Source organism: Merops nubicus, unplaced genomic scaffold (genome assembly GCF_000691845.1).
Source record: "Merops nubicus isolate BGI_N331 unplaced genomic scaffold, ASM69184v1 scaffold24175, whole genome shotgun sequence".
In the NCBI taxonomy this organism is placed as follows: domain Eukaryota; kingdom Metazoa; phylum Chordata; class Aves; order Coraciiformes; family Meropidae; genus Merops; species Merops nubicus.
Genome location: NW_008608011.1, coordinates 23,857 through 37,146, shown reverse-complemented (window position 1 = coordinate 37,146; position 13,290 = coordinate 23,857). Strand labels below are relative to the sequence as shown.

The following is a 13,290-nucleotide window of genomic DNA, read 5'->3' as shown; positions in this document are numbered from 1 at the left end:
CTCAGGCACTGCACACTGGCACTCCGGGAGGACACCGACCTGGGCAGGGGAAAAACCCCTCCAACATCCCTGTCCTCCTTTTGTCTAAAGAGACCTCGAGGACTGGAATCGCTGTAGCAGCGTGGGGAGGACAGGGCTAACAGGGAGGGCAGAAGGAATTGCCGCCGAGGCATCTTTCCAGAGGTCCCCGCAGGGCGAAGCGGCACAGAGCTTTAATCTTCGATGTGCTGAGCTCCCCGCCGCAGCGGGTGATTTTCTTAAACCTTCTTTTAGATTTAGTCCGTCTGCGTGAGAGTGTGACATATTTTTTTTTTTTTTTTTTTTTTTTTTTTTTTTTTTTCTTCTATTCCTGGGGCTGAAGAGGGTGGGAAACGGATTCCCCTTTGCGGACAGGGCTGTACCAGGGAAGCGAGTCGGTTTGACACCTTAGACCAGGTTGTACTTTCGCCCCCCTACCCCATCTGCTTTTCTCCCCAGGTGGTTTCAGCAAGTTCCAGGCCGAGTTCGCCCTGCACTGCGAAACTAACCTAGACAGTTCGTGTAGCAGCAGCTCTCCTCCTTTGCCAGTCCTGGGCTTGGGAGGCCTCCGAATCAGCTCCGATTCCTCATCAGACATTGAATCTGACATTGACAGAGACCCCAACAGTGCCACTGATTCGGATGGCAGCCCTCTCTCCAACAACCAGCCTTCCTTCCCGGTGGAGATTTTACCCTACCTCTACTTAGGCTGTGCCAAGGACTCCACTAATCTGGACGTTTTAGAAGAGTTTGGCATTAAATACATCTTGAATGTTACCCCCAACCTGCCTAATCTCTTTGAAAACGCCGGGGAATTCAAGTACAAACAGATCCCGATCTCTGACCACTGGAGCCAAAATCTGTCTCAGTTCTTTCCTGAGGCCATTTCCTTTATAGGTGAGACTCGATTGTTTGCTAATAGCTGTATGTCAAGCGGTAGAACTCAATTTCTTTCGCAGAATTCAGGAGATTTCGGGTGAGAAGCGGTAGCAGCGTCTCTGGTAGTCTCTGGGGAATGCTCCGCTTCTCGTTTTAAAGCCGTCTTAAGTTGAGGGGCGGTGGGGACTATTTGGGGGGGGGTTACTGAGGAGCCCCAGCAAGTTGTAAGCGACGTTTGCAGGTTACAATCGCGTACCTAGTTTGGTTGGCTGTGGGATTCCTCCCTGAGCCGTTTGTGCTAGAGCTGGGGACTGAGCAATGCGCAGGATGTGGGATCTTTCTAAATCTCTTCCTGGTGGGGGTTGGGGGGAGGTAAATGAGCCCAGGGTTGATGGTTTATTCGTCCTTTTTTCGTTGTGGTGTTTTGTTGTTTTTTGTTTTTGTTTTTTTTTTCCCCTCCTGTTCTTTTTGATGTTACTGAAGATCAGTATAATAAAAATACCTCGGAAGCTAACTTTAGCTTTTAAATACAAGTTATTCAGAAGCAGTATTCCTGGCAAATGTATAGTCAGAGCTTTAATTAAATCTCGTGGTAATAATGATATACCTCTTGGACTCGGTGCCTCGGTTAGCCAGACCTTAGACATTATCCATCAGCTTTGGAAACACGTCCCCTTGGGCTCAAGGACTTCTGCGGACAATTTGTGCTCTCCTTTATTTCGGGGAGAACTAAAATCGCCCCATCGGGGTGCGGTGGGGTGGGCATCTCATTATCTGTTGGGAAGCTGTGCTGTAATCCGATTGAATGATACCGGCTATAGTGGAGAATGTAGGTAATCTGAGCCCAGCAGGAAGAAATGTGGGCTGGAAGCCACAAAGAAACTAATCTCCAGGCATTGTAATGCATTTCCTATTACAAAGGAACCCATTTTCAACCAATGTTGACATCCTGTTCCTCTTAATGGGCTGTCCCCTGTGACTTCCCTCATTCTTTTAAAATGCCTGAATACTTCCATTGTTAGCTGCACAACAGTTGGAGAATAATTTAATAGACCTTTGCAGGCTGCTGGTCTGTATAAAAGGCATTCAATGACATATTGCAGTATTTCCATGCTGGGGCAAGGGAACTGTAAGAATTTAAGACAAATCTCAAGGCGAAAGTGTGTCTTTTAAAACCGACTTTTAAAATAGTGTCATGCAGAGTATCCTGTTCCCTTTGTCTCATTCTTAGTTTTCTCAGCTCTTGGACTCCAGTACATATGCGGGGAGGGGGGGGACTGATGGATGGACGGATTCTCCTCTTGTCCTGGTTTTAAGCCGGTGAAGTTAACTCTTGCGTTGCACTGCTGGCCCCTGGGATCAGAATCGTCCTTTCTTCCTCTTTGATACTAATCTCACTTGTGTTGAGAGATCAGTTACCAACCCCCTGTCTTATGTGTCCTTCTCTGTCTCTTTGTCTCTGTACAGATGAAGCACGAGGGAAGAACTGCGGCGTCCTGGTGCATTGCTTAGCAGGGATCAGCCGCTCGGTCACCGTGACAGTGGCCTACCTCATGCAGAAGCTCAATTTGTCCATGAATGATGCCTATGATATCGTCAAGATGAAGAAGTCAAACATTTCACCCAACTTCAACTTCATGGGTCAGCTGCTGGACTTTGAGCGGACCCTGGGCCTGAGCAGCCCCTGTGACAATCGAGTGCCGAACCAGCAGCTGTACTTCACCACCCCTTCCAACCAGAACGTCTTCCAAGTGGATTCCCTGCAGTCCACGTGAGCTCCCGCCACCTCCCTTCTCCTGTCCATTTCATGGGATCACTCCCCAATGGTTTCTCTTTGGCAGTGATGCAGAAAATGCAGCTTTCTCTTTTTCTGGCTTCTGCTATCAAAAAGCAGCTGCCAGTGCAGGCTAGGAAAGGTTACACAGTATGGAATCGGCTGTTGCGAAGGGAGGGAACGTGGTGAGCTCTGTGGGAAGGACCGTGGTGACCGGGTGGCAGGTGGGCAGCACATTCGTCCCTGCTTGTGCAGTGGCTTAGGTCCGAGAACTTCCAGAGGGGCAGGGTAAGGCTGGATAGGCTGAGCACGTGTTCTCTACACACTGGAACTGTCCTGCTTCCCTCTCTGCTTTTGGATCTGTGACACATCTTTGTCTTCAGTGAAGACTGGTTATTTTTGTTTGTTTTAATTTAGAGGAGCCAAAGAAAGAGATTTCAGCTTAGTGTATTTGGAGTACTTGTTTGCCGGGAGCTCGGTAGTATTCTACTTGATCAATGTAAATATTTAATCTTAAATTGATTTGCAACTCTTTTTTTTGTTTCAATTCACATGTATTAAGAAATCAATCCAAGGGACATCTGTGGTTTTGTTCTCTTCATAAATTCTGCTTATTTGCTTGGGTTTTTGTTTGGTTTTGTTTGGATTTTTTCTTTAATTGCAAAGAATATATTTGCAGCATGCTTAATTTTATTGGTCAACTGAAGCAAGCTTTCCATGAGGGAGAAATGGCCATGGTGAGAAGTTTGCAAATCGTGTTTTGTGAGCAAATACAGTCTCTTCTTTCATATATCTTTCTTTTCCTTGTGGTGATTTTTATTTTTTTTCCTCACGCTCTTGATGTAGTTTCCACGTGATATATATATATTTTTTTTAAATTAAATTAATTTTTTGCCTTACCTTTTGTAAATAGATCATCTGGGAGGAGGTTTGTCTTTGAATGCGAAAGATTTTTTGATCACTTTTTAAAACTTTCAGATGTGCTACACAGTGCATTACCTCTGTACAAATTCTTCAGGGAGCTTCACCTCAAATGCAATATTTTGCGTCTTTTTCTTTTTTTTGTATAAAACTGGAAGTATGTGCGAGCATTTATACCTGTGTGTACGCACAGTGAACCTGCACATGGTTGCCAATAAGGGAGAGTCTAATTCACGGTGTAAAAGTTTTAAGATGGAATTTATTATAAGAATGTAAAACCTTAAATTATTAATAAATAAATAACTATTTTTGGCTATTGAGAACCTGGCTGGTTTATTCCCTTTCCCCTCTGTGTGAGTGTGGTTAATTGCACATACACATGTGGTTATGTTTAAAGGTAATGATTGCTTTCAGTAGCTTTTGTACAGCCCCTAAGACAATAAAGCCTTGATTTCCCTTTTGGACCACTGGTGCCTAAATGCATAAGCATGCATGTGCTGGATTCTTGTCTTGCTTTGGTGGAGGGAAAGCTTTTGGAGGCCTTTAGGTTAATTGCAAAATATTCTGGCATCCCTTTGCTACCCCAGGGATGCACCTGACTCTGGGCTGTATAAGAATTTATTTTAACTTTTATTTTTTAAAGAGTAATGAGCTGTTCTGTTCTGGGTATGCACACAAGTTTTGGCCACTCTATTACAGATACTAGGAGATGGGCTCATGTTCTCCTTATCTGTCTGGCAGGAACTCATTTCACAGAGATTCATCAACAGTCTGCTGTCAGTAAATGATTTTTTTTGTTGCTGTTCAACCATGTTGCAATTTAGCAGGTAAAGGCAGGGAGGCAAAGTCTCCAATATAACCTTAGTCGCCTCATTTCCTCTTTGGGCCCTTCAAGTAGTCCTGTCTCCACAGAAGGAAAAAGGGGGATTATAACAATTGCAAAACTTCGTGCTGCAACTTATTTTCATTAAAATCCTTCCTGATTAGAAATGGCCCAAGGAATGGTGGTGCCAAAATCTGTGTGCAGTACCACAGTGCTGGGCTGATGCTGCAGCTGAGGCTGTCGGCTGGGATTCTGCAGAACTCCTGGCAGCCGGAGCACATTTCAAGTAATTTTAGAAACTGCAAGTGTGTGAAATGAAAAGCAAACAAAACATGGGGGGAAAAAAAAAGTGAGTCAGTGTCTCATGCAGTAGTGGCCTAGATTGAGTGCATAAACTGTGAAAGTAGAAGTGGGTTGCAGTTAAACTTGGCTTGTGCTAATCCAGTTTTGAACGGTTTCCGCTCTTGGCATTCCCTGTGCTGCTCTGTTCAAAGTGGAGATTTGCAAGCAGCTCTAGCAATTTCCTGTCCAGCTGCAGCTCAAGTGACTCCCTTGGTTTTTTTTTTTGGTTTTTTTTTTTTTTTAAATATGGTCTGTGGATAATTTTAGCCAGTTTCCTCTTTGTGGATTATTAATCTGCTTTCCTTGTAGAACCTACATAGCTGCGTCCCTACTGTTCTGCTGAAGTCAACAGATGGCCTCCCCGCCACTTCCTCTAGTTTCGCTGTGGGTTTGTTGTCAGGCCACTTCTGAAATTAATAGTGTTTTCTGGCCGGCTGCCACAGGCCATTACCACAAAGGGGAAGTAACACATCTGAATAGCAGGAAGCCCGGCAGGGTCACAGCGTGAACTGAACCTGTTGAGTGCAGCCGGGCCTCTCCCGCTCGGCGGGCGGAGGGCTCCTCTGCCCTCCTCCTGTTCAGTACCCCCTGCACAGAGAAAGGGCTGACGACGAATGCCTCAGCTGTTTGTGCCGGGCAAGGGAGGAGGGCCTTGGCTTTCTTTGCAAGCTGCTCTGAAAAGTTAGTGCTCACAAGAGCTTCCTGCTTCCTTCCTGCTTCACCGAGTGACTAACACCAAATGGGTACTTCTGCAATTCATCATTTTTCTGGATAAGCAAGCAAAGACCAGCTTTGCTCCCGCACACACAGAGAAGATTCAGGCAGAAAACTGGTTCCAGATTTTTCCTTTTCCTTGCCCTGAACCAGGGCAGTTAGTCAGGAACCTTGGCTGAACTTGAACCAGAACTGGGTGAGAACAGCTTTGGTTACTGGCAAACCCAAACCAGATCTGGACCCTACCCAAAACCTGGTTCAACCTCTGATTTTGCTGGGTATGTTCACTCTTGCTCATGTGCTGTCTCTTAATTACAAATGGTTTGGAGGAAAATGTGGCGAGGGCTCTCACCAGCAATGTTCATCATCCCCACACAGGCTTCTGGGTAACCGTGCCCCAGCATGGTGAAGGGAACGGTTCATGCTATACAAACACTTGCCAGCTCTTCTGAAACTGGGCTCTGCTTGCCTCTCCAGTCCCCCCCTCCAGCACATGTTTCAAAATAACTTGCTTCCTCTCTCCCTTCCCTCATTTCAGTCCTTCCTGGGATGGGGCAGAGGTCTCAGGCTTCTGGGGGGTTTGGCAGCTATTGTAGTTCCTCAGCTGGTAAAGTAATATTTAAAGGGAAGAATAAATTCTTTGTGCCTATAGGGACAGGCCTGGTGTGTATAAGGGCAAGAGGGGGAAATATCCCCCCCTTACAGCTTAAAAAAATATTAAAACCTGTTTGGTACTATAATGGAGGAGTGTGAGGTATGGAATTCCTTCAGAAGCTGTATCCCCAGGAGAGTGCACGTCAGAGCTTTCTCACACAACCCATCTGTGCCTTTTAACACAAAGGGTAAAACTGTGTCCCATGGCATCCATATCCCCTTTGCTCTGGTAAGGCCAAGGTTCCCCACAGTGTCTGGGTGCACTTTGCTTTTTGTTTTCTGTGCAATAACATTGTGTAGCTCATCATGTTGGTTCCCTTTCTTGTATTCCCTCTTTTCCTCTCACACCCTTTCAAACCACTCTATGGCCATCTTTAAAATGTCTTCCAGCTTTCTGGTTTCTGCTGTTGTCTTAGCTATAATTTGCTCTTTCCCCTCTTTCTTTCTTGTCTTTTTAAAATATTGCTCTTCCCCCTGTGCTTTCTGTTCTTTCACGGGCCTTTTCCTAAGCTACATGGACCTTTTTTACTTCTCTTCCATTTTCCTACTCTATCTCTTTTGCCTATTTTACTCTATTGCTGTTTGTCTTATGTTTTCTAAATCAACTTTGCCCAGCCTTAAGCCTCTCTGCTCCTCTTTGTTTTCACAGTGAAAAACAAGATGAGTCTCCTGGACTCAGTCAGTTGTAGTGAGCCATATGAAAGCTGTATGTGAGAGGAAGAGGTAAGAAAATACCACTGCCGTCCTCTTGCCACTGTCTAGCAGGTGACCTTATTCCTTGCTACCGTGTAGATTTTGCTCTGCATGGCTTCCCTGGGTCTTCTTTATATATCACCCACCACTCTGCTGCTGCAAACAGGAAAGGTGGGTATTCGGAAGCAGCCTCTTCTCATGGACCTATCCGGCATCGAAGGCCACTGACCCCCCTCTGAGGGGCAGGGAGTGTTGAGGGAAGCAGGGAGAAACTGAAAACATGGACATCAAAGGCAACTGCTAGAAACACCAAAGCCAGGGCTAACAATTATGTGTCTGGAGAGCATTTCTTCAGCTTCTCTGAAAAGCTTATCCAAGAATTTTTTCCCTGTTGAGAAGCATGATGACACTTTATTCAGAACTCCAGGAAAAACAATTGCATGTGAACATGTTTAACTGAGACTACAGCTTAGGCCCTTTCTCCACACAGCTATAAATTATTGAAAGCTTTTCCTGAGTGAAGATGGTGGAACAAATCACTAAGCTCAGTTCAGTGCCGCCCTAGACCTTGAGCGTGCATGTTTGGCAATACTTAGTTACCCCAGGAACACAAGTATGGGGCCCGGCCCTTCATCTGCAGTAGCGGATATGAGTGACTCCTGGGGCTCCAGTGAGAGGCTGCATTCAAGAAAGGTGGCTGAGTTTGCTCTCAAAACCTCACAGCTGAAGGGAAATAAAGACTACTCACTGGATTTTTCTTATGGCGTATGGTGACATTTGGATATAGAAACTCTGCCCTTTCCTCCCCCACAACAGTCAGAAATGAATGGTGCTGCATCACGTGTCTCCTTTCTTCATTGCCAAATTTAAGAGTTAAGCATGTGCCATAACTGGGTAGACAGCACAGGCGGAAAACTAGTATGGGAGCTGCTTTCTTGTGAGTAAAGTGCTTGCCTCTGTAAGGAAAGGAAAAAAAGAGTGTTGGATGCTTTCTGTTGTTTATTATCTCAGGGATCTACAAGCGCTGAGGGAATTTTGAAGTGCTCACAGCCGTAGCTTTTCCTCATAAGGCAAAGATGAAGGATGTTGACTTACCACAAACACGAGGAGATGATTATCAAGTGGAAAGTGGGGGTATGGAGTCTGTTTAGGAAATATTTCTTAGTGACAGAAGTTGCATTCAGGACTATATTTGAGAGAGGCAACAGAAACAGTGCCCTGCTCTACTTCACAGCTGCGATCCCCAGGACGCAGGAAGCGCGCAGAAATTCTGGCCCTCTCCCGTCCCCAGGCTCTTCCAGCGCTACAGATACCAGCGACAGAAAGTGATACTAGGTGGGAGGTCTGTTTACCGTAATGTGGAGACCATGGTGAAGCACTTGGCTTATTTTGCCAGTGTCACAAGTGTTTTGGAAAGTTCTGCTACTGACATCTTCCATCTTCCCAAATGGGCAATGTCCTTGCTTCACTCCAAGACATTTATTTTAGTGAATTTCTCTGATGTTCTGTTAAAGCCATGTTTTGGGCATTATGGAAGACTCTGTTCATCTTTTTTTCCTGCTGGCCTCAGCTGTGTAGGAAGTAAATTCCCATCTGCCAATGAAGCCATCTGAAAAACATATTGATGGCCAACACAAAAGTTCTTCCTAGTTTAAAGGTAGTGGCTTTTCCCTTTACTGGCAAATGATGTCCTTACAAAAACAGATTGGAAGCACTAGTGTTTAGTATTTGTGAAAACACATTAGCTATTCACTTGATAGGTTGGACACTCAGATGATGTAAATCAGCATTGCAGCAGAGAGTACCAATGGAGACTCCACCACAGACTGGTGGTTATAATGCTCTCGAGCCCCTTGAAAACATTATCTGCCTCTCTACAGTGACCACTAGGGACATTAGTGAATTTTATACATCCTTTTTCCTTGCATACATTGATATAGGATTCTGAACTAGACATAGATGTAGAAAGACAAAATGTCTCGATGTAGTGAGAGAGACTTTTTCACCCTATTTTAAAAAACGGTGATTTTATTATCCTGGGGACCTACTGACACATTTTAAAAAAAAAAAAGTAAATCAGGATCAGTGATACTTCAGGTATTGGTTGATTGATTAAGATTTCCTGTGCTATCTGTGATCTAAATTGCATTTTCTGCGTCAGTGTTTCTACCACATTCATTTGTTTGAGGGGTTTCTAGGCCAACCCTGCTCTCTGAGAAGAAATGTCACGCAGCTCCTCTCATCTGGGCTGAAATTCAACCCATGCTGAAGCTGAGCTTCAGTTTAAGCGTTGGGTAATGTTTGGATTCTGTATGAGCATGTTTTTGTTATAAATAAAGACAAAATGTTGCTGATTTCTGGGAATACAAAACAGGAACAACAATTAAATCTTTCACATACACCTTTACAATCCCTCACCCAGGTTTTTTGTTTTAAATGGAACTTCGCAGGCTACTGTATGTGAACAAAACCTTTTTTATATTTGCAAATTACCATCAGAGCAGACAATGTCTATTATTAAGGTGGACCAATGCTTCCTCTCGAAAAAGGACTTTTCAGATGTTTACAGCTTTGCTGGACTTTGTTTGGACTCAAATATAAATGCCTTAGGCTGCTCTATAAAGATGAAAAGAAATGAATACCCTTCTGAAACTGTCATTCTAAAAGACTGGGCTTTTTCTTTCGAAGAAAATGCCTTGTTTTTTTGTCTGTGTAACAAAATCTGTTACTGTTTCCTCGAACATCTTCAGCACTCTGCCTGGAGGAAGGGACATGAAACCTGGAAGGGTGTGTCAGCAATGTGCCTGGTGCTGCTTCCCTGAGAAGCCCCTTTTGCCCCAGATTTCAGCAGCTGGAAAATGGTGATTTGCACATGCCAAGCAACTGCATCTTGAACTTTCTTTGTAAGTTAGCAGTGAAAAATTCTAGTTGAGCTGTCTCCTAGTGTTGGGATGCCAGCCCAACTGAGCAGCAACAACACAGCACCCTGGGAGGAAGGAGGGAGTGCGTGACGTTGTGTTGGTGAGGTAGAGGATTGTGCAGTAAGTCCTCCCCAAAACTGGTAAGTTTGGTGGCACAGCTATACTGTTTCTGTACCTGAGCTGTACCAATCACAGCCATCTTGCACAGGTCTGCAACGTGCAGTATAAATACTCTTTACATCCCTGTTTTCCCTGGGCAAAATATAGATATTAGTAATCTAAGAACAGTTTTGGTGTTAGGCAGAGGAGAAAATGCACACTAGCTGACAGAAAGCAGGGTACCTTGGTGATATTGCTGGAAAGGCAAATGATGAGAAAATGCAGCTGTGTCTGGTGTTCATCAGCAGTGAAACTCTGTACACTTTGAGGTGTCTCAGGTGGTAGCTAGGTGCACAAGTTCTTCTGTAAGCTTCAAAGTGCTTGACATTGCAACCTTAATATTCTTCTAATCCTGCTTTTATTTCATGCCAGCAATGCGTGTTTCAACCTCTCTGTTGAGGTCTAAATGAATGGCATTCCTATGGCTTTACACAAGAGGAGCAGAGATCGCTCTCAAGCCCTCAGTTTGTTATTACAGTATTAAGGTTTTAAAAGACCCTGCCAATTACAGTGGGGAAAAAAAATTAACAGGGTTCTAATTTTTTATGCTTCGAAGTATATGTAAGCTTCCTTGGGCATGGATTTAATCATGTGGAATGTTTATACAGTACCTTGGCTATTGAGAGCTGGTTAGAGCTATGGGACATTATTGTGATGTCAACAATAAATACAATAATTATCTGCGGTCAAAAGAAAATTTCCTTAATTCCCAAGTCCTGCACAGCCAGGTACAGTGTGCAGTTTGACTTAAATAGCGAGCATGTTGCGACATTCCAGAATGACAGTTCTTAGCTACATCCTTGGATTGCTGAGTCTTATTACAGAGTTCAGGGAGCTTACTCCTGTCAGTAAAGTTATTTACATGCCTAACTTTTGGCAAATGAGACACTGGGGCATTCTTTTGGCTGTGAAAACCACTGCAGGCAGCATTATAATTGATAATATTGACTAATGTCAAAGAAACTAGGAATTCTTGGGCAGGGCAATTTCTATATTACTAGAATTTTCTGAATTAACTAACGAGCTAAATACCCTTCTGTTTTGGCTGCTTAGCATAAGGAAGGAAGAAACAGTTTAAGAAGTGCAGAGCTCTCACAACCTGGGGAGCTGGTCCAACAGAGGATCATCCAACAACAAACTTAGGCAACTCAGTTGTAAGTCATGAGCCACTTACAGTCCATCCTACTCTTGCTTTTGAGAGTATTGCAGACAGGACTCATAGTCCATGTTGTTGCAGCACTATAAATGAAATAAAGCTGAAGAAATAGAATGATGAATCAGGCCCAGGAGCCATGCATGTGATTGCCATTACTTGGGAATATAAAGGAAAAATAGACTTTCTAATGTATTCTTGTAAATGTGAATTACTATTATTCAGGAAACATAGAAAGGAACCTGTATTGTTCCAAAGTGAATGTCAGATGATTCTGCTCCTTGTGCCTATGGTGATGATGAGGATTGATTAATTCCCTGTAGAAGTTTCTAGCTGCTTTCATATCTTGACTGTCTGCCTAGAAGTCATAATTTTTGCCAGGCAGGTCTTTGATCTGTTGGTAATCACAGACCTGGCTAAAGACAGTGAGTTTCCTTCTTTTGGACTCAGTATTAGGGAGTTTAATAAAAGTTCCTTTATACAAAGATGGCAGGAAGCAGACATGGGTTATGGCCCAAGGCAAGGAGTGTGTGATAAAGCTTGATCAGTACTAAAATAGTTGGTCTTGGCATGCAAAAACAAGAATATGATGGGAAAGCTGTTGTTTTTGCAAAAAGAAAAGTCTCCAGACTATAAGGGAAACAGTCATGGTCATCCCATTGAGATGGAGCAGACAGTCAGGATGCAAGGTACAGTCAGGCAATCAGATGATCAGATGGCTCTGAAAAGGCAATCTATTCCCTTTCTCCTTCAGTTTTCAGTTGCGTCCTCTTGTTTCTTCCCTTGTTGTCATAAGCACTTGCCTGCCTGCAAATCTGTGCAAAACTTACCAATGTTTTTCCTGGTGATCTAGCTGTGATGTAGCACGCCACAACGTCAGAAAAGCATCAGACACCTGTGGGGAATCGGAGGATACACTTAGTGGCAACAGAGGGAAGGACAGAACTGAACCTCTTGGCATTAGCATGAGCTGAGATTGGCTTAGCTATAAAATCCAACTATCGCCCCAGTGTCTTGGCATAGAATTAATTGGAAAGAGAGGCTGGGGGTTATCTGGGCAAGGAAAGTGCTCCCTGATGTGTGCTTTTGTTGGGTTCATAGAAAAAATCTTACAGAATTAAAATGGGATGGTACGAGAGGGCATGCCAGACTCCCTCACTTGATTTCCTTCCTAAAGGAAACAAGCCTGCAGGATCCCCAAACCAGCCTGCTAGCTGCCCCTCAGGGTAGCGCTCACGTGCAAAACTCCAAGCTCCTCACGGAAGGTGGCCAGCGTTTAGTTCTGCCACATCGTTTTCTGTCCACTTTTTTCTTCCTATTTTGAACAGACCTTTGTGTAACAGCCACAATGTGCTTACAAATCATCTTCTAAAGGCAAAATATGTCCTAATTGAAGAAGTATGGTGTGGTGTTTTGATGGGCAGTTTTCACTGGTGGCTGCAAAATGCCATTTTGCAGAGATAGAAAAGAGTATGTGTAGAGGCATCTGAGTTAGGGTACAGGTTTGCTTTTCAGTCTGAGAGGTATCTGACTAAAGACCAATTTTTGATATTTACACAAATACAGAATTACCTCACAGTACAGTTACCCTGGGTAGTTTACCTGTGAGGTATTTAAACTAGGCAAAATTTAACTAGTTTTGTTGTTGCTGTTAGTGCAGCAGAGGGAAGTTACTTCTAATCTGAACCTTAAAGAAACTCATCCCAATGTCTGTTGTACCATGGCCACTGCCTCTGTGCTAGGTTTCAGAAAAAAAGGCACCTTTCAGTTTGGTGGATTCTAGCATTGTTGTTGTGCTATCTATCTGGGGTAATTCACAAGGCCATAATTAACATAAAAAAGCACTTGTCATTTTCTATCTCCATGACAGAAGAACGCTTCAAAAGAAGAAAGAAAGAAAAAAGCTTTGTGTCCATGATTAGTCATCACCACTAATTTATTTTACTCTGTTATAATTAAAAGAAAATATATGCGAAACCTACCCATCACAAAAGAAAGCTATTACTGATGAAACCTGTTTCATTTGGCTCATGTATGGAAAAAGTTTACCTTTCCAGGAAGGTAATGGCAGCCTGGGGTTCCTAAAACCCCTGGGAAATGCCAACAAAACAACAGGGAAGTGAAGAAGACTGACTATTGCCTTTTTATTCTGGAGAGACTGGAAAGTCTCCTTCTGTCCACAGCTCAGAGGAGAGCTCTAGGATGTCACCTTCTTGGAAGGAAGATGTGGGGTGGAGAC

General features: G+C 43.8%; 1 protein-coding gene across 1 annotated transcript; it reads left to right on the top strand.

The window, feature by feature from the left end:
• Positions 1–477: 477 nt before the first annotated feature.
• Positions 478–3,912, top strand: DUSP6 (dual specificity phosphatase 6; the record flags this gene model as incomplete). The annotated part of the gene is made up of 2 exons (XM_008940151.1): positions 478–915; positions 2,365–3,912. Coding segments are annotated over 2 exons (746 nt in total), but the record flags the coding sequence as incomplete, so codon positions are not given.
• Between the last annotated feature and the right edge of the window lie 9,378 nt (positions 3,913–13,290).